The sequence below is a fragment of the Sceloporus occidentalis genome, unplaced genomic scaffold (assembly GCF_023333645.1).
Source record: "Sceloporus occidentalis isolate IW3139 unplaced genomic scaffold, rSceOcc1.0.p SCAF_3, whole genome shotgun sequence".
NCBI classification, from domain to species: Eukaryota; Metazoa; Chordata; class Lepidosauria; order Squamata; family Phrynosomatidae; genus Sceloporus; species Sceloporus occidentalis.
Window position 1 is genome coordinate 170,831,846 of NW_028316983.1, and position 27,263 is coordinate 170,859,108.

A 27,263-nucleotide genomic window follows, 5' to 3' on the forward strand; every position below is an offset into this window, starting at 1 on the left:
TTTTGCCTATGTATTAAAATGGCTGTTTATGTTTTAATGTATGTTGTACCCTGCTGTGATCTTTGGGAGAGGTGGGTAAGAAATATTAACAACAATAATAACAATAATAATAGGTTCCAACTAGGCCCAGATTCATTCTGATATGATCCAGTATGGATGTGAATTGGAATTCTGGATCTGACTCTTTATATCTCATATTGACTTTGATGGGGAAGTAAAATGGCTATTATGCTTTTGCTTTTTTCACAAATGTATATGAAATTTGGAGATGATAATCCCTTCAAAGGGAATTAATGCTGTCAAATTACAGGCAGCTGGATCTAGTCACACATTAAACATTTGCTTTAATATAGAGTTTGTGGATATGTGTGCTGCTTTTTTGTATTATAGAAGTATCTTTGATGTCTGAGTACTACTTGTGCACTATTGCTTTCTGAATATGTGTAACAGGCACACATTTATGAAAGCAGGAAGAAAAAGTAGAGATAGAACAAGCACACTAGACACAAATTGAAATAAAAATTAAAACTAAAGTTTACCTCTATTGTAAACCGCTCGGATTCCCAGTGATTGGGCGGTATATAAATAAAACCTATTATTATTATTATTATTATTATTATTATTACCTAAATAGCTAGAGTTCAAAAGATTGAATAATGGAAGAACCACTTCTATCTGAGACCAGCACACAGGTTCACACAAATAAATATGAGGAAAGAGTGAGGGAAGGGGGCTCTTTTGAGAAAGGATTAGGAAAGGGCTCTATTGGTGACAAGGGCTCTACTGGTAACAAGGAGGAAAGAGGAAAAAGGTTATTGCCTTGGCCCTAACAGAATTAACCAAAGGCAACAAGAGAGGGAGAGATAACTTTACACACCCAGCTCTGTGACTGAGGAGAGCTAATGAGCTTCTTGTCTCAGATGGAAAGCCAGACTGGTCAGTGAGCAAAGTTCAGATCCCCTTCACCACTTCCCATTCTTCCAGCTTGAAGTTTTCCTTATATGGTGCTGTTTGGCAATATTTTGGAGACACACTGGCTCTCCTTTGATGTCAGAAATGCCAGTCCAGTGAAGATTGTTCCAAATCAGCTGAGATTTCAACAGCATTGGTTGTACAGGCTTTTTTTAAAATCTATGGCGCCTGATCTTATCTGTTGAAACAGATGAGAGCAAGCAAAATCACTTCTCTGTTCTTAAAGGAAGGCCTCTTGCATGTAAGCAGAGAACAGTCATGTCATCAGTCACTAAAGGAGACCATCCCAATGAAGCATGCAGTAATTAAATCTTAACCATAACTTCTCTGTAATCTCAAATTCCCACTCACAGAAATCACTGTGGTCCTGTTGAGCTAACGCCATAGCTAAAGTGTATCCAATAGATGGGAAAGAACCAGAAATAGAGACAGGCTTATTGTTGTTATGGAAGCAATGAAATCTCAAGGTGCTGCAGGTAAAGAGGACTCAAGACTGAAGGTGAAATTCTCAGAAAATTAGTTTGGGAGAAGTCAAAGTCAAAACCAGCCCCTCTCTGCTAACCCAAGTAGTGATACTGTTGGACAATTAAGTGGCTGTTCTTGATGGCTTGCCACCAGACTGACGTTTTCAGAATTAAGAGACTGTCAGAAAGACCATTTTAACTGTAGAGTGGAGTCATGACACATGACTGCAGGCCTTCCTCTCCACCTGCTATAATTTTGATGGACAGCACTGGAGGATAACTCTTGGTTCCACCATCCCCATCCAGCTGCATCTCTGTCACCACATACCAAGTAAGCAGGCTCATCCGATATCAAATCCTGGATTGCAAAGGTCTTCAACATTTATGGATCTAGCAGTGACATTTTAAAAACTTGTAAGGCTGCCACCAAAATGGCCAGAATATCAAGTAGAGAAAGCACCTGAAAAGGGAATGACAGTCAAGTGTTTGGTCTTCCCTCTTGTTTAATGACTCATATTGCTATTGCTGTATCCCATCTTGCTAACCACATACAACATAGTGGTACCTAATCTCTTTCTGATTGATTCCCAAGACACCTGGCCCTTACCTCAGGTAACAAAGATACAGCCTCCCATTGCCGCAATCATTTTATTATTTACTTATAGTATTTATAGGCCACCCTGTAGTAAATATATGAGGGTGAGAGGCAATAGAACAAAAATGATATCACACAGAAGGAGACAGAACAGCAGGAAAACTTGAACAGGAAATGTAAGCACTGCGCCTCAAGTTATCTGATGTGGGGGACCAGCAAAGCCTCCCCCCCCCCAGTGTGCCAGGGTCTGGTATATATGTGCCCATTGGCTTCTGTTGTTTCTTTTCTGGAAGCCAGTGGTTTGTGGACTTTCACTAACCCATAGATTGCTACTTTGAGTAGCAGTGCTCTAGAAAACTCTCTGAGTTCTTCATTGGTTTATTTCCCACATTGTCTTCCCTGCAACCCCCTCCCACATGCCATTCTCCTGTGTAGGGCTTGCAGTAGTGGTATGGCATCATTTTATGACTATATGAACAGAAAAGAAAATTCTTCCTCTACTTCCTATCTCCTAAACACCTGAAGGCTTTGGAAAAACCATTGAGGAAGGAAGGCTGTGCAGTTTGTGAGATGAGGACAAAGGACGCAACTGGTCCTGTGGAAAGAACTGAAGTCTTCTGGTTTAGAGAATTCAAGGCTTTTGTGCAATGCTGGATATAGGTAATTATGAAGAGTTGGAAGGGACTTTAAATGCTATCTAGTCTGATCTGCTGCTGAAGTATCATAGAATCATAGAGTTTGAAGAGACCACAAGGGCCATCCAGTCCAATCCCCTGCCACACAGAAATACACAATCAAAGCATCCCCAACAGATGGCCATCCAGCCTCCAGGAAGCAGAAACTCCACAGCTAAACATCCCTGAGAGGTCACCATCCAACCTACATTTAAAGAACTTCAAAGAAGGACTCGACCACAAATACAATGAAACACTGAAAAACATTTTAAAAATACATGAAATACAATTATGGAAGAAAAAGTAAAAGCAGAACAAAACAGTAAAATAAAAATACTGTTACTATGAAGTGAGTTTTTAAACTAGATGCAGCAATCATAGCAATATATCAATATTATTCTAAAATAAAAGAAAGTTGGCTTCATCTATCTCTTATCAGAAAGCAGAAGAAGCCAAACTGCAAAGTGGCAAGTAGAAGAACAGCAATCAGAAATCAACAGAGTAATATATTGTATGGCCTTCCTGGGCTGGAGGTTAATGTTTTCTGACCAGACACAAGGCACCAAATTCCCTCCCTTTGTCCCTCCCTCTCTCTGCCTATCTGTCTCTCTCTCTCTGTTTTTCTGTGTCTCTCACACACGCGCACACACACACACCCTGACAATAGGTTTATGGTGGGGAACTTGCTTTTTAAAGAAGTTATGCTGTTCTCCCTCTCTTGGGGTGGGATGATGGTGTCAGCAATTACCGTATTTAGCCCCATGTGGTCTTTTCCCTTTCAGCTACATGGCCAAGCAGACTGTCTCCACATTGTTAGATTTTGGAGGTATTCTGAGAATGTGCCAATCGCACATATTCTCAGAAAGTCCCCAAAGGCCCATGGTGGCCAAGGACTAGAACAGGGAGGGAAATGGAAGTCTCTCAATAGTAAATTTCCTTTACTGATTGATGCAGAGAGGTGCTGGAGGGGTTTTCTGCTGATTTATTAGAATAGCTGTCCCTGGAGAACATCCTCTTGTTCAGTTCTCCCAGGGCGGAGATGCGTGGCTCTGGCCCTCACATCCACATGAAAAAGCAAGCCCAATAAAACAGTCACTTGAGAGAGGGTAGGGCTTTTGGAACAAACTATAAATAGTAAGTATGGTTCCAAAACTGCAGCAGAAAATAACTCTCAGGGCTTTAGATGCCTTGCTGATTTCATTGTTGCTAGCTCTGCTCTGACTCTGCTTTGGAGGGTGGTTCTTCTGTGTTGAATCCTTCACACACGATTGATTGTGAATAAGTTATGTTGGAAGAATTCCATTGGCACAAATTCAAAGAGGTTTCTGAGTCAATTCCTATGGGAAAGTTCTAGGGAAAGCCTTGGGAAGTAGCACAGTGGTATCTATGCAGGATGTGCATGAATACCCTCAGTCTCAATATTTTAATGTTCTGTTTTCCCTAATTGCTGTCCCACTTTTAGAGGCTGGGGTTCCCCCCACCTTAGTTATTGGTCAGTGGCCTGTTTTCTGTGCTTTTGATTCCTTATGTTACTTCAATTTATAAAATTAATGTGTGTGTGTGTGTGTGTGTGTAGGTAAGTGTGGGATGATGTCTGCCTTCAAGTTGTTTCTGAGTTATGTCAACCCTAAGATGAACTGATCATGGGGTTCTCTTGGCAAAATTGATTCAATTGAAGTTTGCCATTGGTTTCCCTTGAGGCTGAAAACATGTGGCTTGCTCAAAGGTTACCCAGTGGTTACTCAGTTGCATGGCTGAGTTGGGAATCAAACCCTGATCTCCAGAGTTGTAGTCCAACATGCAAACAACTACACCAAGCTCTCTCTATCATTTAGATTAGGTTAAATTCAAGAATTGGGGGAAGAATAAATCTTCCTGCATAATTCACACGGGAACAAATCTTACATACATTTTTATCTCACACACCTCACTCCCAAGCAAGGGTGGCATTCTCATTCTTATGCATACAAGTGAGCATGCACACATGTGCATGCACATGCGCGCACACACACACACACACACACACGTGTGTGTGTGTGTGTGTGTGTGTGTGTGTTTGTGTGTGTGAATGAGATTGGTTTTGGCCTGCCTTTCTCTGAAGAAATGTTTTAATTTTGCTTAAGTGTCTATGGTTTAGAACTCCAAGTACATACATGAAACTAAAAACCATTTATACTGAAAACCTTGTCCACTTTTGCTTATGCAGTTTTCTTTCCAAACAAAAGTGGTTCTAAAAGAAGTGCATGTCTGAAACCTATGCTAGATGTTTTCACTCAAGTGCAAAACTGTCCTGGCTTTTATCTCATACATGCCTCTACTTTTTATAATGCTCATTCTAATTTTGTTTCAGCAATCCAGAGGAACTCAAGGAAATGGATAAGCCAGTATCAGTGTCTGTAATATGGCTGCATTTTTCTGATAGGTATTATTATTATTATTTTAGTTCCATGAGAAAGCAGAGGAAATGATTCATGATGCTGTGTTTCTTGGCTTGGTCAGTGTGTGAGAGGCACAGAAAATCTACTCATCAGTTCTTTACCCATCAACTCCCCCCTCCTTCCATCTCCTCTTGCTGTTCTGTATGATCTCTTCATTTGATTCTCACACCCATAACCTTCCTCAGAATGTGATGCTTATATCCAACTTTCTCATCTTAGCTTTTACAGTTTCAAGAGGAAGGATTTCAGTCAATGAATTAATATTAAGCATCATTCCTACCTGTCTGAATAAACTTTACATTTAGTGCTGTTTGTTTTACATTGCTATGTTGCAGGCAGAATAGTGGCAGAGAATAACTTCATTAATAGCAATCTGAACTATCCCCAAATGGGAAAAACAAATGTTTTTGGAGATACCTAGGCCATTTGGACAAATCTTGTATTTTACGCAATTTAGGATAATTAGAAATTGCAATTTCTAATTGATAATGCTCTAAAAGTGAATTTACCTGTTCATCTTTTCTCTTAACCACTGGTCTATAAGAGATGAATACAAGAACTTAAGTATATAATTTACTGGTTTGTAGTCATAGTGCAGAAGTGGGCAAAATGCCGATGTTTTTGTGACTCTCAACTCATTCAGACTTACTAGACCATCATGTTTCTGGATAAAAGAAACTAAGGTGAATTTGATCTTCTGGAAACCCCCAGGAGTGTCAACACACCATTTAAATAAGTTTTAGAGCTCCCATTTTTCAAAGCTAGAACTGGACCTCTAGACACTTCTATTTTGTTCTTGTGGGGCATTTTTGGCATATCATGCAGTCTCCTGAAGAGTACAGGAGTAGGAAATTAGCCCCTGAACCAAGTGCAGTTGTCTGTCCCTACGTAGACGTATACCTCGTGGTGTCCATCAGCTGGTGGGTGTATTTTCCAGCCAAAAAGATTTCCCCTCCTTTACAGCTTTGCATATTTTTGCCAAATCTCCTCTGAAGTGATGGGAAGCTGCAAGAATGAGGTGGCTCCATTTTACAGGCAGACCACATTATATAAAATCCCCAGTGTCGTGTGCTTTATCTGTTTCAAGGCAGTAGTGGTTACATTTACATACAAAAACTGACCTCTCAAGTTAGAGCTTGCACCATCACCTTTGAGTTGCCTTAAATAATCACATTTGCATTCTAGTCTTTTCCTCTGCTTCTTCCTCCTCTTCCTCTTCTTCCTTCACCACCACCACCAAGTGGCATTCATAGGCATGGAATTCTCTGGGAGGCTAATGGTTTATATCAAACAAACAAACAAACAAGCTTCATTTATATACCGCTTCATACCGCCTAAGCAGTGTTTAAGCGGTTTACAACTGTAAGCTAATTTGCCCCCAACAATCTGGGTACTCATTTTAGCGACCTCCAAAGGATGCAAGCCTGAGTCAAGCTTGAGCCCTTTAGCTGGTCTTGAACTCACAACCTTGTGGTTTTGAGTCAGTGGCTGCAGTACAGGCATTTAACCACTGCGCCACCAGTGTGCCATCAGCACTATGGCTGATTTTACTTTATTTATGTGACTGTATTTATTGATGGTAATGGTTTTTAATTCTTTGCAGACTACATTGTTGTGGAAGACCTGGGGGAGGGGAGTCCTATTAGCCCGCCAGGAGACCTTGGAAGGTTGCACCCCATCACAGTGCTCAAATGCCCTCTAAGGGGCATGGGGGCATTTTTGCTATGTTTTTGGAAAGATCCCGGGCTCTGGTCTTTTTCTCTTTCTCTTTTTAAGCCCAGGAGAGACTTTTTAACAAAGGAATATAGCTCAAGGGGAATAAATATGGCAAAAAATGTCTGCCACACCTGCTAGAGAGCATTTTGGGGCAAGATATTTTGATCCTGGGGTGCACATATCACAGCAGTAACATTTTCATGAGGAAGCAGTACTGTGTAATTGCCTCACCTAGTGTCAAATCTGAAGACAGTAGTAATCCATTGTAGTGTGTAGCAGAAAGGATTAAAGAGTATTATTGTGTTAAGTTTTAGGCTGTTCAGATCTCCTTAGAAAAGAAAATGCCTACGGTCAATTTTACTTATTTGTTTAAGAATTGCATACTGCCATTCCAGTGCTTACTGTTATACATAGTGAAAAACTCTTGATGGTTCATAGACACTTTAGTTGGCTTTACTCATAGTTTCTTTGTGAAGGGCCATGATAAATAAATTGCAGGCATTTTTCAACACATTATATTGTAGTTTGGCATACAAAGATCTGTGTGTAATAGTCCGATTTTTCTGTTGGGAGAGCATTGTTATTGCTGTGTACACTGATGAGGCATGTTACTTGTTGTCTAAAAGTAATTGATATATTTTCACCATGCCTTGTTTAGATCTAAATGGTTATAGGAAGACTGAACATTTATACAGTTTTTAGATCAACAGGGAAAAATCTCAGAGTGATAGACTTGTACTTGCAGACAATGGTACGGTAAACACCAAAGAAGGGAACATGGGGCATTTGTGGAATTACTTGAGGTTGACTATTTCATCTGTTCGGATGTCAGGCCAAGATAGGATTGGTCTGGCATGCTTTGGCTGAATGGTGATGACTATCTCCTCATTTCACTGTCTTTGCTTCTGGTTTGGTTGTTTCTTTTGCTAATTGGTAGTTTATTTGTACTGATGTGTATCTTTATGTGTGTGCATGAGAAACAGACTGAGCACTTCCTTAAGGGCCCTGCACAGATCAAAAGGTGGGATTAACAAATAAAATATTGTTAAATTGAAAAGTCTCGGGGGAGGGGGGGAAGAAAGGAAATACAGTGGACCATTCCCATCTACAAGAGTTTGGTCCCAGGTCCCCCTGTGGATGGCAAAAAAAAACGTCAATGGTTGCACCTGATATTATTTAATGGTAGTGATGTGATGCACCCACTGCCATTGAATAATATGGATCCACTGTATACTTTTTTACAAATACAAAATCCCCAGATTATTTTAGTTGACAATGTAATGGTATGTTATACCTCCATGTCCAATGAGAAAAGGAATACCTTTTAGCAACTTGCTTGAACTTTCTTAGGCTTGCCTGCACACCTATCACTCTAAGAATTGCACAGATTTAAAAGTAATATTGCTGCCAAGTTTTTAAAAGTTCTATTGAGCTCAGAGTACAAATTGGCTAGTATAGTTCAAGTTGTTCAAACTAGGTGCTGAAGCAGATCTTTTCACACATATGATTACCGGTAGATTGGTTTGAACCCCTCCCATTATCTGTGTTATCTAATTTTATTAGGAAAATACCTCAGCTTTTGAGTTTCTGCAGCTTAAGAAAAAGTCTAGACTTCCAAGGTTTCCCCTGAGGAAACAATGTTTGGGGTTTTTTTCTGCTTCCTGTCTCCTGCTCTTGAGTAGGAAAGAGGGACCCAGAATTACCTGTAGCAGACATCACCCAGTAGTATTGGCTCCCCAAGATTCATTGCCTCAATGGGAATTCGCTGAAGGATTTTCTTTACCCATTTTCCATCTCTGACTCTGTAGACACTTTCCACTCTCCTCCCATGGGAGATAGGGTTACTGCACACACATACATGCACATACCAATTTGTGTGCATGCATGTGTGTAAGAGAGAGTGGAAATGACTAGATCCTTTTAGGAAAGCTGTTACAAGCAAGCAATACATTAACAAAACCATCGTATACACAAAGGCACCTTTCTTCAGGTGTTCCTTAAGAATGGTTGCAGTCTTAAATCATATTTAGCCAATTTAAAAAAAAAAAAAAAACCATAAGCCTTAATCCGACTAGCTACACATTGCTATTCCACTCATGATCCTAGTGACACTCATGAGTCTTTAGATGCTTACGGGTAAGCTAAAAGTGTGGACTTTCTTGTCCAGCCAATTACTATGCTTTCCTAGGGGCAGCAAGGCAGGGAGACCTCTCCTATCCCTCCATCAGTCCAAATGTCTCACTTTTATAACCTCTTGCTTTCAAAGCACTTGTAGCTTTTGCGCCTTTTCACAAGCATGATAGTCTTTCACGGTTTCTGCAAGTCCAACATGACATTAACGCCAATAAATGTAACCTACCTCCGATATCATTAACCCTTTGTTTCTTAGAAGTGAGCCTACACCCCTACAGCTGTATTGCCCTTGTTAATCACAATATGCCATTATTACAGGGGGATATATCTCATGTTTGACCATTGGAAAAGCAAAAAATGGGTGGATACCTTGCAATCCAACAGTTCATGTTGGGGCAGGGAACCCTTTTATTATGAATTCTCAAAGGGCAAGGCAAGATTAGTTGCAAAGTTTATAGAAGGAATGGGCTTATTGCATTGCTGCCTAAACAGCACATTTAATTTCCCTTCATTCTATCTCCCAAGTGGCTTATGTGAGAATTACATTGTCCTGGAAAGGAACTGAGGATGTGCAGAAGTTACCAGTCAAATAAAAGTCTTAAGGGGGAAAGGTTAAGAGCTTAAGAAATCTTATCCTCTTCTCTTTTGCAAATGTATTTACTGGTGTGTGTTCAAAAAATTGGCATGTAATTTTTACTACCTGCCATTCAAATGTAAAAAAAACCTTCCAATTTCAGTGTGTTGTGGAAAGTGAGAGAAATAGATAGAGGGAGATTTTTAAAGCTGTTTAGTATTTGAAAATCTCTCCAGTTTCTAGATTCTGCTTTTCACTTTGTTATAGTCAAGAAAGTCATTGTCTAAAAAGACAGAAGCATGGCTATGTATTTAAAACTCTCAGAAAGCTATTCACATATTTCAACAAATCCTGGATCTCTGTAGAAATATGGTATAGTAAACATTTCCTGTGTGATTTTTTTTGTTCATTGTGGAGACGAACTACAACAGCATAATCTGTGTGGAGAAATAGCCATCAGGTATTTTTAAATGTATTATTTTTCTTTACAATACCTACAATATAATAATAAAACAAAATGTCATAATCTAACAACTTCATCAGTGAAGGAATGTTTCACTTGAGGTTCAGTTCCCTCTTTTAACTAATCCAGCAGTTGTGCTGTGTTTAAATCGAACCACATTAACTGCTCTCCAACCAGTGATCTGAATCTGTTAAGATGTTGACATGACTCCAGAAACTTGTCTGTTGTGGCCCAGAAATTATTAACTTTCTGTATGTTTCTTCCAAAAAAGGAAAAAGAAGTGTCACTCTGTGTTTTAGGAACAGCGTTTGAAGCCTGTAGTTGCCTCAAGGAGCAATGCAGTAGAAGAGTGTCGGAAGGAAAAGCTTTCATCTTTTCCTGTCCCCCACCCTTTCTTTCTGAATGCAACTGATGTTCAGAGTGTCAGACTGGTTGATTTTTTAAATTTCCTACTGCAGTTGCTTTTACTTGAAGCAATCAATTTTGGTGAATTTACAAAGATTGTTGTGCTTCTGCCATAACCACAGGCTACCTAAACTTCCCTGAAAGTCCTTTTGTTGATCTCAGCTAATGAAGCTTTGACTGAATTCAGACTAAATTGAACTTTGGTGCCATTAAAATAAGTGACACAGGTTAGTCGGGACTTAAATTCAATTGAACAGATAGTTGGTTTTATCAGCTCTTTTGTGTCAGGGAGGAATGGCATTTCTGCCACCCCCTTTCTTAGTTTGTTGCTAAGTTTGTGTTAAGTTACAGCTTAGCATGGATGCCAAAAATGCGTTAGTCCTGTAACAAAACCTCTAGTATGGATAGTCCCCAAGCTCTAAACGTGTACTAGACAAAGGGAACTTTTTGAATTCCCCTGAAGCCCCCTCTGAATTAATGTTGTCTGGTGTGCTATACTAGTAATGTCACTCTGCATTCAAAAGCCAGAGATTGAAACTGGACACTTTACTAAGTAGATAGATATTCCTATTGGGCCCTTGATAAAATGGTTCTGGATAATGAAGTAATCCTGATACTGGGCAAATTAGCTCACTCTTTTATGCTGTCTCTGAATTAATAGGCTTTCAGTGTATGCCAGAAAAACTTGGCACACCTTCAGAAAGTGATATTACTGTTCTTCCAATTAGCCTTTAAGTTCTTTGATTAAACTTGGTTTATGTCCTTAAGCGATGAATGTGTGAGTTTGCCTCTTATTAAAACGTCTTCACAGACTGTAATATCTGGGATAATGGAACGTGTGGAAATGTTGAGTTCAAAGTTCACTCTTCAAATGCCTTGTCTGCCTAGTTCAAATGAGTCATATGAACAATTACTTGACAATTACTGCTATACATATACTCATAGCTGCTTGCTATACAGTACATTCCTTATGAATGCTACCTGCTTTACATAGATTAAAGATCTCACACTGAAACTGGATGCTCTGGTGCCACAACAAACTACGATTCCCAGAATTCCATAGCATTGAACAATGGCAGTTAAAGTGGTATCAACCCAGATTATTTCTGTAATGCAGATGCAGCCTGTGTTCCTTGAATGTAGGCAAAAAGTCTCTAGTTGACACTGACCCACATAAGAATAACAGCAAGACAAACGAATAGCCACAATTTTTGTTTAAAAATGTCTGCTAGGTTCTAGAAAAGTTTTTTAGTTTCCTCCTGGTTGTTTATATTTACGGTTTAAGGCTAATTTTTAAACCCAGATATACTGTGCTTAAGCCCATTGATATAAGACAAGCTAAGGTTATATAATTGAGCATAGCATATATATTTTCAGATCTTAAAACAGAGGTTTTCACATTTAGGTCTTAATTTTTAAAAAATGATTGTAGATCATTCCACAGATGAAGTACGTAGTTTTAATTTTTCAATGAGAAGGCAATCCAGGGACTGCCTAGCACAACTTTTGAAGTACTATAGTAGCCAATTTGTGACTTGATTCCTTTTTATAGTGATGTCATTTGAGGTAGGAAATTATGTGCACCACAGTAAGGTAAACGTACATGACAGCGCAGTGCATTGGTGTCCAAACATGAAGACTGCAAATGAGATATTATAATACAGTATCAGCCCTGACTCTGCCTTTACACTGGGTCTGGAAATGGAAGCACAGGACACTTCACAATCATTACAACTATGAGTACCTAGAAGACCTATAGTGACAAAGGCAGGTGAATGGGAATGAAGTCCACATTAATTACAGTCACTGTGGGCAACCTGTGCCCCCACCCCATTGTTGTCCATTTCCCATCAGCCCTAGCTGGCATAGCTAAATGTGAGCGATCATGGGAGCTGAATTACAGTATCCCACTCTGCTCCTAGTTCCTAGAACAGGTGGACAACTGCACAGGAGGTGGCGGCCATTTGACCTCTCAGCGCCTGTCTGGGGGGCTGCACCAGGGTGTTTCAGCACTCTCAAGGTGACACGATGTCCTTTCTAACCAGCATTTTCTCTCTTTTTGGTGTTTTGGGGAAATTGGGGGGCTTTGAAAGCTTAGGGGAAGAAAAAAACCACTGCATTTTAAGGCAATTTTAGTCCATTTCAGAACAAAAAATGGCCCACAAATTCCCCCCATTAATTTTTTGGGAGGGTGGGGGAAGTCTTGGGGGGGGGCAAGGGCTGCATTTAAGAGTTCTGTGAGCTGTGCTTCAACCACTTCTGTTCTAGAACGAAAGGACAAAATTGCATAGCTTTATGGTGGTATACAAAAGTGTGTTGGATTAATTTTACCTTTTCACTGCTTCAGTGGAATATTGATTTCATTTAAGAGAAGTGGGTTATGACACACTTCAGAGTGCTTTGGCAGTTACTAGGAAAATAAAAACTTTATGTGGCCTGGATTCAAGGAGCTTTATGAGGCCTGATCATGCAAGGAGCTCCAGAGCTTCTAAGTGCCACTTCATCAATGCAGCCCTCTGTTCTGTCTTGTCTCTTCCAATCCAGTACAAGGAGCTATGGTCTGAAAATAACCTGGGGGAGTCCTGGTGTGCTCATGTAAGTGCTTTGTGTGCATCAAAGAAGGTCTTTGATCACAGCTATATAACAGCTCAGTATCTCTGGACATACTGGATGAACTAGTATTAAAACACACACCTTTCATTTGGAATTAATGTTTTATCTTGTTTGCAACAACTTTACTGTATTTGCATGATTATTGCAGGTAAACACAAAACATAAGTTTTAACTGGAATTTTTCAGTACCTCAGCTGTCTGAAAAAGGATTTTGAGTGGACAGTCTGAGTGAAAAGAAAAGAAAGTGGGGTGAAAGGCTAAATGAAAACATTGTAGTATAGGTCTTGACTTTAAAAAAGGACAAGGTAAAAAGGAGTTCTTCTCCATAGATTAACTACTTTGAGAAGAGCTCCCTCTCCTGTCTTGGTCTTCTTTAGCTGCTGACCTTTCAACAGACTATGGAGAATGCTGTGAAGCTATTTCTACTTTTATTTAAAAAAAACAACACACAAATGTGATGAAATGAAAGATGCTCTCTTATTGATTTTATTGAAAATGTCAAGATAAGTTTTCCATGTTTCCAGAGCTTTATGTGTGTTCTTAAAATAAAGACCTCTCTTTTTGCCTTTGATACTAGCTAGCCATCAGTTTAGGCCAATAAAGGCTAAGGAAATTTTTTCTTGCCTTTGTGCTTTCACAACATTTGTCTGAAAGGCTTCCGAAGAAGCATTTTGTGCCATTGGATCCCTGGTGAATTCTGTACTGTCTTAAATAGAAATCTTTGGACTGCCACAGAGTACTTTAGCAATTCAGTAGCATCTGCTTTTTACTTCATGCACTGGCAACAGAGGTGAAGGTGGTAAAGGAGTTAAACTGTACGTAATCAGAGGTAGGAACTAAGTGGTTAAAATCAACTAAGTTATCAGTTTAATTGTAAATAATCTAAGAAAAAGAAAAAAAATGTACAGTGATCAAATTTCTTTTTAAAGCCATGTAATTGACTTAAGTTGGAATGCAAGAATTCCAAATTTAATTAATATATTAAGTGAAAGACAGTGCTAAAGAACCAACAAATTTTACACTTCTTAGCTGTTTCTGTACTTAAAACCTAGTTCTCTTGTATATTTGTAAAACTGCCTCCTGTTGTTTGTTGGCCCATCAGGATTGAGGAATTAAAATGTTTAGACCACAAGATTCAGGTTCCTAGTTTTAGTTCATGAATTGGTGGTAATTTCAAAGTTAAAGAGTTTTAAGCCAACAAACAGTAAGGTCAGCTTGGAAGGAGATTGTCTTCCTTGAATACAGTGTTCTGCACCAAGCAATGTGTAGGGACTCCTCATCTGTTGCAGGAAGCTGAATTGTTGAATCTCTTAACACTATGATTTTTGCTGGACTCCACATAGGCATCAGTAATCTAAAGCAAATGAAATTTTAAGGGAGGGGGAAGGGAAAAGCAATGGAAAGGGTTTGGGGGAGGCGTGCATAAGAAGTGAGATTTTCAAAATATGTATTTTTCACCCAAGCACAAAATAGGGATAATAGGGATAGAGGAGGTAAAGTCATGAATAGCATTTTTCTGGATCATTCTGATGAGACATTAATGCAGGCATTGAACTTACATTTCAATGGCAGTTTTGATAGAAACTTGAAAGTAACCCAACAAAGGCAGACCCTCCCTCTATTAATTTCACATTTTTGTTGATCCCTTGACATTCCTTTACAATAACTTGTTTCCAGTTACTTAATTCAAGGTTTTAAATAGAACCACTCTGATTGTAAACAAGTTGTTTTAATGTTGTGGAATCAGCAAGAAAGATGTGAAATTAATTTGGGAGTGGTGCTCTCACAATTGCAGCTTGTCTCAGCACAGGATAATTTCCCTTGATATTACATGATGTAAACCAGTTAGAGACTAGTTTACGGGTCTATACCAGCCTGTTCTCCAGCCAGGATATTGGGCTATTATTATCTATAAACAGTGATTAAATCTATATCTTCTGTTTTTAACCGTCTCACATACTTCTGGAGGGAATTGTGCTACATATACTGCTTTAAATCACATACAAAGAAAATCGACCTAGATGGATGATGTTCAGTCAGGTCTAGATGAGGCCACTCATCCCTAGAAGGATCAGGTTCACAACTCATGAGGCTGCTGCTTATTGATCCAGCTTTATCATTAGACTCTCAAGTGACCTTTGTGGCTCAGAGTGTCTGCTGTGACCTTTCCTGGATGGATATAGCTTGGACACATTTGCCCATGTAGACTATTGTGATATGTGCTATGGGAGCATGAATCTCCTTTAAACATGATTCAGAATCTGACTAGACTGTTTGACAGTATTATGACTGTGCTTTGTCAAATACATTAGTTCCCAATACATTTCCAGGCCCAATTTAAATTGCTGACTTTAATCTTTAAAATCTGAAATAGATAGGGGTCAGGTTTGTTGAAATACTTCCTTCCCCCCTATGTGCCCCTTAAGTTCTTTTTTGCTCCAGATACGCCTACCAAATGAATTGAGAGAATTTGACATTTTCTTTTGATTCTGCCATCCTGCAAACAGATTAGCAAGGCCCCTTCACTTGGTGCCGTACCTGTGCGATTTTGTGCGTGTGCGTGTGCGTGTGTGTGTGTGTGTGTGTGCACTAGGCTCCCGCCTTTCTGTTCACTGATGCCTTTTAAATAAGTCATTATATTTCTGCCTTTGGTTTAGTATTTTAATTCTGTACAGTAGTTGTGAATCTTGTTCTTCAATGTATTCATGTACTTATTGATTGTGTGCATGTTTTGCTTTGTTTTGAACATTTAGGCGTGGCCAGCTACCCAGAGAACTTTATCTTTTGGAGTGGTATGCAGATGTTTCAAGTAAAGAAATATTCATGAAAAATTTAGATCCCATGGCGATGCTAGTTTATGGAAATAGAGTTTCCCTTTTGCCCTTCCTGCCCAGAATTGCAAGCCACTGAAAAGAATAAATGGTAGACCTTGATTAAGTTCCCTGCATTCTTTTCTGCAGATAGTGATCCTTTCTTTGAAGAAGAGACATGAATATAAATGACCTTCATGATTACATCCCTGTGTTTTGACAAAACATTCTTGTGTTTAATTCATCTTTTTGAAAAATTGCCTCCTACTGTGACATACTTCATAATTTCTAAGTTATTTGTAAATGGAAGCAGCAAGTGTGGGGAAGGCATGAGAACTAATTATGTTTCCTAACTTTCTATGTTTTCTTAAATTATGAGCCAGTATGAATATTGAGAACCGGGAAACTTTATTAGTTATTTTATACATTATTGATGAAAAAAGTAGATGGAATGATTAAAAGATATTGTTTTAAAATTCTCTTTATCAATTATTAACTTCTCATTTTAATTCTTAGCAATTTTTTTGAAGAACTCCTCATATCAAATGCATCCATCTGATATAAAATTTGAAGTCAGAAAGTCTGTCATTCAAGAGAAGGTGTAGTTTCTAAAATATTGAAACTGACATCGGCAATCAGACAGAAATAAGGAATGAGAAAAAACACTGACCAAGCAAAATGTATTGCCACACTCCTTTTTGTGCAGAAACAGAATTGCATGCAGCATGTTTGAAGTTCTTTCCAGTCTTATCTGTTAGCAAAGCTGTCAATTTCTCACAGATCTAGTGGGAAAATAAACCAAGTTGCCCCGGACCAAAAGAAAAACTGTTTTACTGTTATTGCTTAGGTCTTGAATTAAATATACATGTTAGAAAAAGGAATTAAGATTTCAAATTTTTAATTAGCCTTTTGTATCAATATAAACACATAGGTCAAGTTCTTGCATCAGACATAACTATAATGATGGGGCTCCATCGTCCTAGGTACTAATGATGAGCGACGCTCCAAAAACCTACCTTTTCAATCAGCCACTGGGTTTCCCAGGCACTACACATCAGAGTGGGCTATGAGGCTGGGATATGATGTCTGCGAGGCTCTCCTGGACAAGGGGCTTGTTAAAAGCAAGCAGCTGGAAAGATTCCTTGCGATCCTATCACGATTACCTTTCTCACCATGCACCATGACCTGAAGAGCACTGCAGACATTATTTTGTAATGCTCCATTCTGCACTGCCTCAAAAAGAATTTGCTTGGGGTGATGGCTTGTTTCAGAGACAGGTTTGGAAGGTTGTGGGCAGGCATTACTGACCATAAACATAAATCCCCAAAGTTATGAGATCATAAGTTCTGCTCATGATCTCATAACTACTGAACAGTATGCCAGCCCCTATGTTAAAACACAAATGCAAAATTGCAGAAACATAACAAACAGCTAGTAATAAGGAATAATAAACCAATGACACCAATTGATTGTTGCAGCCACATTTTAAAAACAAAGAAAACCTGTTACAAATGGATGGCATACATAATAATAATAATAATAATAATAATAATAATAATAATATATCCCGCCACTCTACAAGATGCAATCGGGGCGGCTTACAAAGATTAAAAAAACATATATTCCAAAGCCCTCAATCCCTCCTCTTAAAATACAATTAAACGATATAAGAATTAAAACATACATAAAAAATAAAATAAATTTAAAAATGTATACAGCAAACTATAGACCATGAAGATTATCACATTGGGCTTGAGGGCCATTCTCAGCACGGCCCGGCAGGAAACGGAACAAGTGGGGGACGGATTTTACCGCACACACCCATCCCTCACTCGTTCTGTTCCCCCTCTCTTCCCTGCCCATTCCGTTCCAGAGGGAACGCTTTTTGAGAACTGTTCAGAACAGTCCTCAAAAATTGCCCCCTCTGGAACGGATTAAGAACGGAAGAGAGGGGGAACGGAACGAATGAGGGACGGGTGTGTGAGGTAAAATCCGTCCCCCACTCGTTCCGCACTCGTCCCTGCTCCTTCCGTTCCGTGCTCAGAACGGAACGGAAGGACACAGTGCGATAAAGTTCCATGACTAAAGTGCAGTCTGAGTTCTTAGAGTTCTTCTGATGGCCGGAGAAACTATTCAGGAAAGACCTGCCGGAAGAGATCCATCTTTATAGCTTTTTAAAATCTGTTTAGGGTCGTAATATGACGGATCTCACCTGGCAGGCCATTCCACAATCTGGGCGCGACAGCTGAGAAAGTCCTTTGGGAGGTCATGGACACCCTTGTTTTATAAGGCTGTAGCAAATTCCTCCCTGAGTATCTAAGTGTGCGGTGAGAATTATATGGAAGGAGACGGTCCTGAAGATAGGTTGGAACCAAGCCATTTAGGGCTTTAAAGATGATAACCGACACCTTGTACTGGGCCCGGAAACTAATGGGCAGCCAGTGAAGTGATCTTAAGATCGGTGTTATATGGTCTCTTTTGGACGTACCAGAGACCAGTCTGGCTGCCATGTTTTGAACTAATTGAAGTTTTCGGACCAAGCATGAGGGTAGCCCCATGCAGAGTGCATTACAGAAATCAAGGCATGAGGTTATCAGTGCGTGTACTACGGTCTCAAGGTCCCTGGCTTCCAGGAAAGGGCGCAGCTGGCATATCAGACAAAGCTGATAACAGGCACTCCTGACCGTCACATTCACCTGATTTGTCATGTGTAGCGACGGAACTAGGAGCACCTCCAGACTGCGAACACAGTCCTTTGAGGGGAGTGTGACCCCTTCCAGGACTGGAGGTTGTATCCCGATACCTGGGTTTGGAGACGATACCATAAGTACCTCCATTTTGTCTGGATTCAGCTTCAATTTGTTTCCCCTCATCCAGTCCATTACTGCCTTAAGACAGTCATTGAGAGGAGAGACGCCATCTGAAGTCAAAGCTGATGACTGAGACATGGAGAAATATATCTGGGTGTCATCAGCGTACTGATAACACCCCACCCCATGCCTCCGGATAATCTCTCCCAGCGGCTTCATGTATATGTTAAAAAGCATCGGTGACAGGATGGCACCTTGGGGACGCCACAATTAAGCTCTTTCCTTGCAGAGCAACTGTGCCCGAGCATCTCCCTCTGTAATCTGCCTGAGAGGAAGGAATGGAACCACTGCAATGCAGTGCCTCCAATCCCTAGCCCTCCCAGTGTGTGTGTAAGGCTGGGCCCATGTAGGTACTGTGATATATGTGTGTGTGTGTGTGTGTTCTTATTCTTACTATATTTTTACCTTTCTTATTAGGGCAAGTTAATGAGGTAGATTACAATAAAGAATGATAAAAGAAATAGAATGCTTATTTAGAGCTGCATGTTGGTTTACTGGTTACCATCAAGGGCTACCATATGACATTTAGCTAGTAGCTCATACATGAACAACTTTGTATTCCAGAGGACATAGAGTAAATACAGGTTGAGCCTCCCATATCCAAAATGCTTGGGACTAAAAGTGTTATTTATTTATTTATTTATTTAGGATTTGGGAATGCATGTATTTGCATGTATGCACATATTGAGATATCTTGGAGATGGGACACAAGTCTAAACACCAAATTCATTTATGTTTCATATACACCTAATACACATAGCCCAAAGATAATTTTATACAATATTTTTAATAATTTTGTGTGTGAACCAAAGTTTGTGTACATTAAACCCTCAGAAAGCAAAGGTATCACTATTTCAAACAACCGTTAAAAGGTTTAGTTTTTGGAGTATTTTGGATTTTGGAATTCTGGATAAGGGAGACTTAACCTGTATTGAAAAACCAGCTCCTACAGTGTATGTTTTCTGTGTCCATCGATTCAGATCTCACACCGATTTATCTGTAAGTGGGAATGGGGCCTCTGTATCTCAATATTATTTAGGCTGCCATTCTGATCTCAAACCCATCCAGGGAAAAGATCCACTTGTTAGCTGACAGCACACTATAATTTTATGTGATGTAGGATCACAATCTCATATTAATGTTACACAAGTAGCCTTAGTTAATTAGGTGCAGGTTATTGCCCATGCCAGCAACATCCACATACTTTCATACTGAAGATGCAAACCTGTACAGTTACCCTGGCAGCAGATATGAAGGCAAATCCTTAGTCTAGACAAGGCCTTAGTGTATTGTATCTTGGCCATGTGCCAAGGGGAAATGGGCAGGCACCAGCTCAGTTATGAAAAAGATAGATACAAATGAGGAACAAGAATTGTATCTGCCAATAAAGGGGTATCAAATAGGAACAACAAAATGAAGTATAATGTTTGGGGATGTGAAGGTATGGTTCGTGAATAGTTTCGTCTTCTTTGTGAAATTTTAAAGCTTTGGCTGGCAATGTGGTAGAGGACGAAAGTTGCTAATCATTCCTAAAGCTGTAAAAATATATGGGTAAAACAAATGTAGGTTAAGTAGTGTTGTTACAAGTTTATACTGGATTCTCTGACATCCCATTCCCATTTCCCATCAGTCCTGACTATAAAATGGTTTCCTCAATTCTCTTCTCTTCCTCCGTCGTTTTTGGTTTATACTCCTGTTACAAAGTAAAGTGGCATTTGTATGCTGGATTTAAAAATAACAATAAAGCGTGTGGTTGAATAAGAGGCTGTAAACTGGAATTTGGGGGCGGGGTATGTAATCTAGCTCTGCTATTGCAGTGAAATCTGTTTTCCTGACTTTTACAGTTTTATAGCATTACCATCTTCAGAAGGGTTCAGAGTGCCTATTAACTTGAGTAAATGTATTCCCTTTCTCTTAAAGCTGATTAATACATTATGCTGTATTGAAGTCACATTTATTGTTTTTGGGGGTCATGTTTTCACCTTTCCTTTCTAACGGGAATGCAGTTGTTAATAAAAGAATTATGCATTTAATATTCCTGTTAATTAAAGATTTTAACTGCCCAGCACATTATGTTTAGTATACAGTTTATTGTGAAGATTTATTCTAAAGTGAAATAGTTCATGAAATGGGATGGAGTTGGGGGAGAACAAAACATAGTACTGTACAAGTGAATTTCAGCATTCCTGTTGATTTTAATAGTGCTGAATTGCACTGTATACAATGTCAGTGTTCTGTTTCCACGGAGAAGCAACTAGGGCAGAAGGAAACAAATTATGTGTAGAGCCAGGTGGTGTAGTGTTTATGAGTGCCGGACTGGGAACTTGCTAGATCCAGGTTCAAGTCTCCAGTATGTCAGTCATTAAGGTCACTGGATGACCTTAAACCCATCACTCCCTTTCACCAATACTGTATGTTAGTTGGAAGGGAGTAACAAAGTCAAAGAGTTGTTTTGTGAGAGGATGAGAGTGGCCTATCCCACCTTGAGCTTATTGGAGGAAACACAAGATGTAACTGTAACTTAAAAAACAAAACAAAAAATAAAACGGTTTTTGAACAGTTCATTTCAAAATACCAACCAGATGCCCTTGGGAATGCCAAAAAAAGCACGCAAGGCAGTAGCCCTCTCCTGGTGTTGGTATTCAGACACTTGCTTCCTCTTGATTGAGTGGTATTTGCATGTACCCGCTGTGGCTAATAGCCAAAGATAGCATTCTCCTCTATGAATCTGTTTAATTCCCTTTCAAAGCTGTCCAAACTTGGTGGTCACTTGTGGTGGTTAATGTCTTGTGGTAGAAGGTTCAACAGTTCATGTCGTGTGTGAAATATTTCCTTTTGTCTGGCCTGAGTCTCCCACCATTTAAAATTCACTGGTTTGTCTTAGGTTTCTAATGTTTTGAGGTTATCATGATGGTCATAATAATCTTAGGGACCACAATTGCTTCTCTCCTCTTTCAGAATTAGTTTGGGGGAAAAACAGGTAATCTGCAAAATAAAGTAGCAACAGTTTGGCCAGTGCAAATCTACTGTCTTTTCACTGTCTTGACATCTCTTGTCTGGAAAGGGGTGTAATAGAAAGTAAAAGACTAGGTGTTTTATGGTTTCTGGTAACAAAAATATCCGATATTTCATTCACACATCTCCAGTAGTTTAGGCTGAGGGGCTATGACTGCTTCAAAGTCACTCTATAAGTGTTATGTTTGAATAATGATTTGAACTCTAGTCTTCCAACTCCTAATAGTTCAACAATCAAGTCTGAATTTTCAGACCTTGGTTTTCAGATCTTGGTCACCCTTCTCTGAACACAATCCAACTTGTCAATATTTTTTTAGAAATGTGGTACACAGAACAAGTCACAGCATTTTAGGTAAGATCTGACCAAAGCAGAATAGAGTGATCTGGATATTGTACTTCTGTTGGTATAGCCTAGTATTGCATTGGCTCTTTTGTCCACCACAGCTGCAGCTGCACAACAAAAATAATCCAGTTTGATACTACTTTAACTACTGTGAGTCAATGCTAGGAATTCTGGAAACTGTAGTTTTGTAAGACATTTAGCTGTCAGAGACCTCTTGTGCCACCACAAACTACAGTTCCCAGAATTCCATAGCTTTGAACCATGGCAGTTAAAGTGGTGTTAAACCAGATTATTTCTGCAGTGCAGATGAAGCCCACATCACACTGTTGACTCCTGTTTAACTATGTTCTACTATGACCCCTAGATCCTTTTCATATGTACTACTTGCAAGCCAAGTGTGTCCAAAATATCTGCAGGGCATCAGGTTTGAAAAGGCTGATTTCACTTTTACAATCTGCTTGCTCTATTTTGATGCACGTGTGATCTAAGGTCATTTTATATTAAATTTTAAAAAAAACTAGATGCCTTACGGATCATAAAAACACAAAAACTACATTGGAAACAATTAATAAACTACAGTCCCAACCCCAAGGCTAAAATAGTGTTGTGTGCATGTGTGTGTCTTGTTTTGTTTTTTAAAAAAAACATTTAATTCTCCACTGATTTTTTTTGAAAGCCACTATTAATCTTAAATTGGGGGGGAATTTTGTAATTGTGCTGGCCAAATGGCTGTAATAAAGTTGTTGTTGTTGTTGTTGTTGTTGTTGTTGTTGTTATTGTTGTTATTATTATAAATTGGGGGGAGTCTGAGATTTTATTTTATGACGTTTAGCAACTCTTTAGCAGCCTTCTGATATTTGTTGTCACTTATAAGAATGGTATCAATAAAGATATGCCAGACAGGTTACAGCTCATTGTTATATATTTGCAAGGTACCTTCCAAGTAACCTCCTAAATACTCCTGAAAGTGTCTAAAGGCATTCTTGCATGAACATCATTTTCTTTTTGTTTTCTAACTACATAAAATAAACTTAACCCCAAACAAAGATCAATGATTTTAAATTCTAGATAATTGTATAACTACTTAGAGTCCTGGTCATGATACTCTTATCCAGTAAACCTAATTTTTGTTTTATTTCCACATGATCAAATGTTGCCCATCGCTGCAGTATTCATATCATCTCCTTATTGAGCTGCAGGTGATCCTTCTCTAAATACAGTTTACAATCATGTGAACATTATAGAATCATAGAGCTAAAAGACACCACAAGGGCCATCCAGTCCAACCCCACAGTATTGAAGACAAGGCATAGAATTAAGTACAAATGCAAATAATTGTATTAGATGTGATGATGTGACACAATGGCACAAGCTGAAATTAGGAGAAAACAGGGAAATTATTTCAGAATAGTATGAGGAAAATGATCATCATGTTTGCTCTTAATAAGTGGTTGATGAATCCATTAGAAATCAGAAGTACAGTATGACCTCCATATCCGTGGGGTATATGTGCCTTGATTTGCTGTGGAAACACAAAACCAAGGACAACAGTGAACCCCATTGAAATAAATGACCTCCAGTGGTGGTAGACCTAAAGATTCCTAGAAAAAACTCCTGCGTAGACATTTCTAAGTCCTCCACCATGACTCTATTTGGTCAGCTTCCATCAGAAGCATACCACAGAATCACACTAGAGGGGCTAGAAAATGGCTAGAGAGAACCTTCGGAGGTCGGGATGTGAGTAAGTCAAACCATGGGTACCAGTCCTGCTGATGTATTTTGGTGTTTCTGGACCTAGAAATGAAGGAGCCAGTGGAAGCGTAACACTTCAGTACTTCAATCATGGCTAAGGAATTGGGAGCAGAATCATATGCTGACTTCTATTTCTTTCATGAATTCACCTTGGTTAAGGTTTGCATTGACACTGATAAGCTAACTAGGGCTTGGTTTTAGTTAGGGATTTGAAACCAGCTTCAAAACTTGGATTTAATATTCTGTTTAAGAGTTAATGCAGACCACAAAAAAGTAGCACTCAGCTTTCTAGCTAACCCAAATCCTTGCGTGACACACGCATGAGTAGTAATCCACTTATTTTTTTGGACATTATATGTAGATTCTCCTTCTATTCATCTTTTCAGCTCGCAGTAGAAATTGGGGTTTTTTTTGGGGGGGGGTAGTCTTTTAAATTATTTTCTCTTCTTCTCTTGCCTAGTTTATCACAGAGGTGCTAATTTTATGTAAGTAGAAGAAACACCTACTTTTTTATGAAATGCAAGGCAGAAAATTGTGAACAGAAATTGAAAGCTGTCTCCTATCTGTCACATTTAAATGGATGTGCAAAAACATTTTGGAGCAAAATAGGTTTAGTATTATGAGGTTTCTATACTGGTTTGCCATGCCCTAATAAAAATGCACACTATAGATTAATAACAATTTAAAATGGGTATTTTCATTGGTCCATCAAACTGAAAAATGTTATGAAAGGCTGTGTGTTGATGTTGATAGAGCTGGGAGAAGCTCCGGTGTCAGCAGTTATGCAGCCTTGTGACAGTGGAATAATCCAGAGGATCATCTTATGAAAGACTGTGTTTGTAGGTTAAATCATTCCATGATATGTTTTTCCAATAGCACCCTGGAGGACTATATTTCTTGTTGAATGTTAATTAAAATAGTTTAAAGCTGTGATATAATACCCTCTTTTGCTGACTGCTAGAACTCATCCCTTTTAGATTTCACTGTTTGTGTATACCAGTGCAATTGGAAAGCTATGGAAGAAGGGGCATAGGCTGTTAAGTTTCTCCTCTTTCTAACATTTGAAGAGCTTGTTCCCTCTGCTGGTGAGAGGCTGAAATGTTGAAGAGCAGTAGAGTAGGTTTCATTTTTAGCATGGTATCATCAAGGATGAATAATAAAAGAGGTCAGTGTTTTTGAGGTTTACTTTTCTTAAAAGCAAAATGATTTCTTTCACCTCTTTATCTTTATTTTGTAGGTGCTAACATCATGCCGGGCCTTTCTGTTAACTTCTCGTATTCCTACCAAGGTAAGGTTAATTTTTCAGATCTGCAACCCCAACTATATTGTTCACTAATTTTGATACTGATTACTATTTATTGTCATGATTGGGAATTATGGTGGAAACTTTATTAGTGTAAAAGAAATAGCTTACATCCCTTCCCATTTAGTCATGTGTTTTTTAAATGTTATGCTTGGACCCAGTTTCTAAAAGGAAGATGGAAAACTGTTTTCTGTTGAATATGGAATTACCTTCAATTGTGTCCAGAATCAATTTTAGCATCCCGTCATGTGTCTAGGTGGCTGCTCCCTTGCTTTGGACCTCTCTTCCACAGAGGCTAGACTGGCTCATTGCCCTTCCAGTGGCAGAAGACTTGTTTATTTAAACAGGCTTTTGAGAACAGACTGTTTGCAGGAAAAGAGCTTTAAATAATTAATTGTGCAGTATTGCTTTTAATTTTTGTTGTTTAATAGATATGCTTTTAAATTGTTTCTAACTCTGTTGCTAGGTTTCTTTAATAATTTTTGTATATTTTATTGTTGAGAGCTTTTAATTGCACATAAACAGCCTTGTGTTCCAGGATTGGGGTGGGGGAGGAAAGCAAGATATAAATACACTCATCCCTCTACATTCGCTGGGGCTAGGGGCACAGGACCCCGTGAATGTGGAAAAACCACAAATAAACTCTATGTTTTAACCTGAGAACACCTCTCTAGGAATCTCTAAGTCCTCCATGCAACTCTGTGGTCAACATCTGCCGGACATTCACCATCAAATTGCACTGGAGGAGCTACAGATATCTAGTGGAGTGTTCTCTCTAGGAATCTCTAGGTCCTTCAGTGCGACATTTGGTTAAAGTTGGCCATAGAGTTGCGCTGGAGGACCTAGATATTCCTAGAGAGAACATATTAATAAAATCCATGAATAATCGAATCCGCAAAAGTCATATCCACCAATGCAGGGGGACAAGTGTAAAGAAATATCACATATTGTCAATATGAAGCATTTGTGTTAAACCAGAGTTTCTCAACCAGAATTCCTTGAGGTTACCAAGAGGTGAGAGATGACTTGAAGGCACATACACACACAGTCACACACAGTAGTTCCATTCTGATTTTACAGCTCTGCAAACCCTGGCTCCACTACCATAAGGGTCTTATAAAGAAAAATTGGGCAACTGCTTCAAAACATTTTAAATATGGACCTTTAGAAAACTTGCCTCTCAAATGGTTGTGTGTCTTTGAAAATGGTTAACATTCCCATATGTTCATTTTATGTGAATTTTCAGCATTCCTATTGTTTCCTATTGTCTACTGAGAGAGACTTCTCAGTGGCTGCTCCCACCCTGTGGAATTCTCTTCCATGGGAAACTAGCCTAGCCATGTCCTTGCTCTCTTTTCTTTGGCAGGTAAAACAATCTTTGTTCAAATAGGTTTTTAAACCAATAATTGCTTGCAGGGTGCCTTCTTATGGAAAGGGAGTGTTATTTATTTTTAGCTTATAGAATAGCTGTTCAGTATCCACTGACATTTTGTTCCAGGACACATACACACACCGGATGCCAAAATCCATGGATACTCAAGTCCCATTCAATACAATGGTGTAGTAAAATGGTCTTCCTTATATAAAATAGCCAAATCAAGGTTTGCTTTTTTGGATTAAAATATATATATATATTTTCAAGCTGTGGATTGTTGAATTCATGGATGAAGAGTCCATGGATATGGAGGGCTGACTGTATACCCTAAAGGCACTAGATTTCATCTGTTCTTGTAAGCTATACAGGGTCAGCCCTGGTTAGTACTTTGATGGGAGACTGCCAATGAATACCATGTGCTGTAGACTATGAGTTGAAGCATATGGGCAAGAAAGAGCGGCCCGTGTCAGCTCTGGCTACAAGTGGATAGGGTCTACACTGACTGCACGACCTGCTTCAAAAGCAGGCCACAGCTGCAGGACCCAACCAATGCCATCAGTGGCTGGATTATTTTTGCTCCAGTCCAAAGGACTGGAGTACGGCTTCGGGGTGGCTTCCAGGCCGCATTGGAAGCATGTGTTGTTTAAACGCCATGCCTCCAAAGTGACCAGAAGTTGCTTCTTTTGGCCCGTCTATTCTAGGCCTATATTTCAAAGGAAGGAACTGGCAAAATCAGCTATGAGTATTC

General features: G+C 39.2%; 1 protein-coding gene across 3 annotated transcripts in view; it reads left to right on the forward strand.

The window, feature by feature from the left end:
* The window catches only part of CARMIL1 (capping protein regulator and myosin 1 linker 1), a 200,196-nt gene that overhangs the window by 57,114 nt on the left and 115,819 nt on the right, over window positions 1-27,263 (forward strand). For 2 of the 3 annotated variants that reach the window (XM_089516866.1, XM_089516867.1), the window contains exon 3: window positions 25,075-25,125. In XM_089516866.1, the coding sequence (XP_089372992.1) occupies window positions 25,075-25,125 (51 nt within the window). Of the gene's footprint in view, window positions 1-24,655; window positions 24,677-25,074; window positions 25,126-27,263 lie in introns of those variants that run through there. The other variant, XM_089516868.1, reaches the window with a different exon arrangement.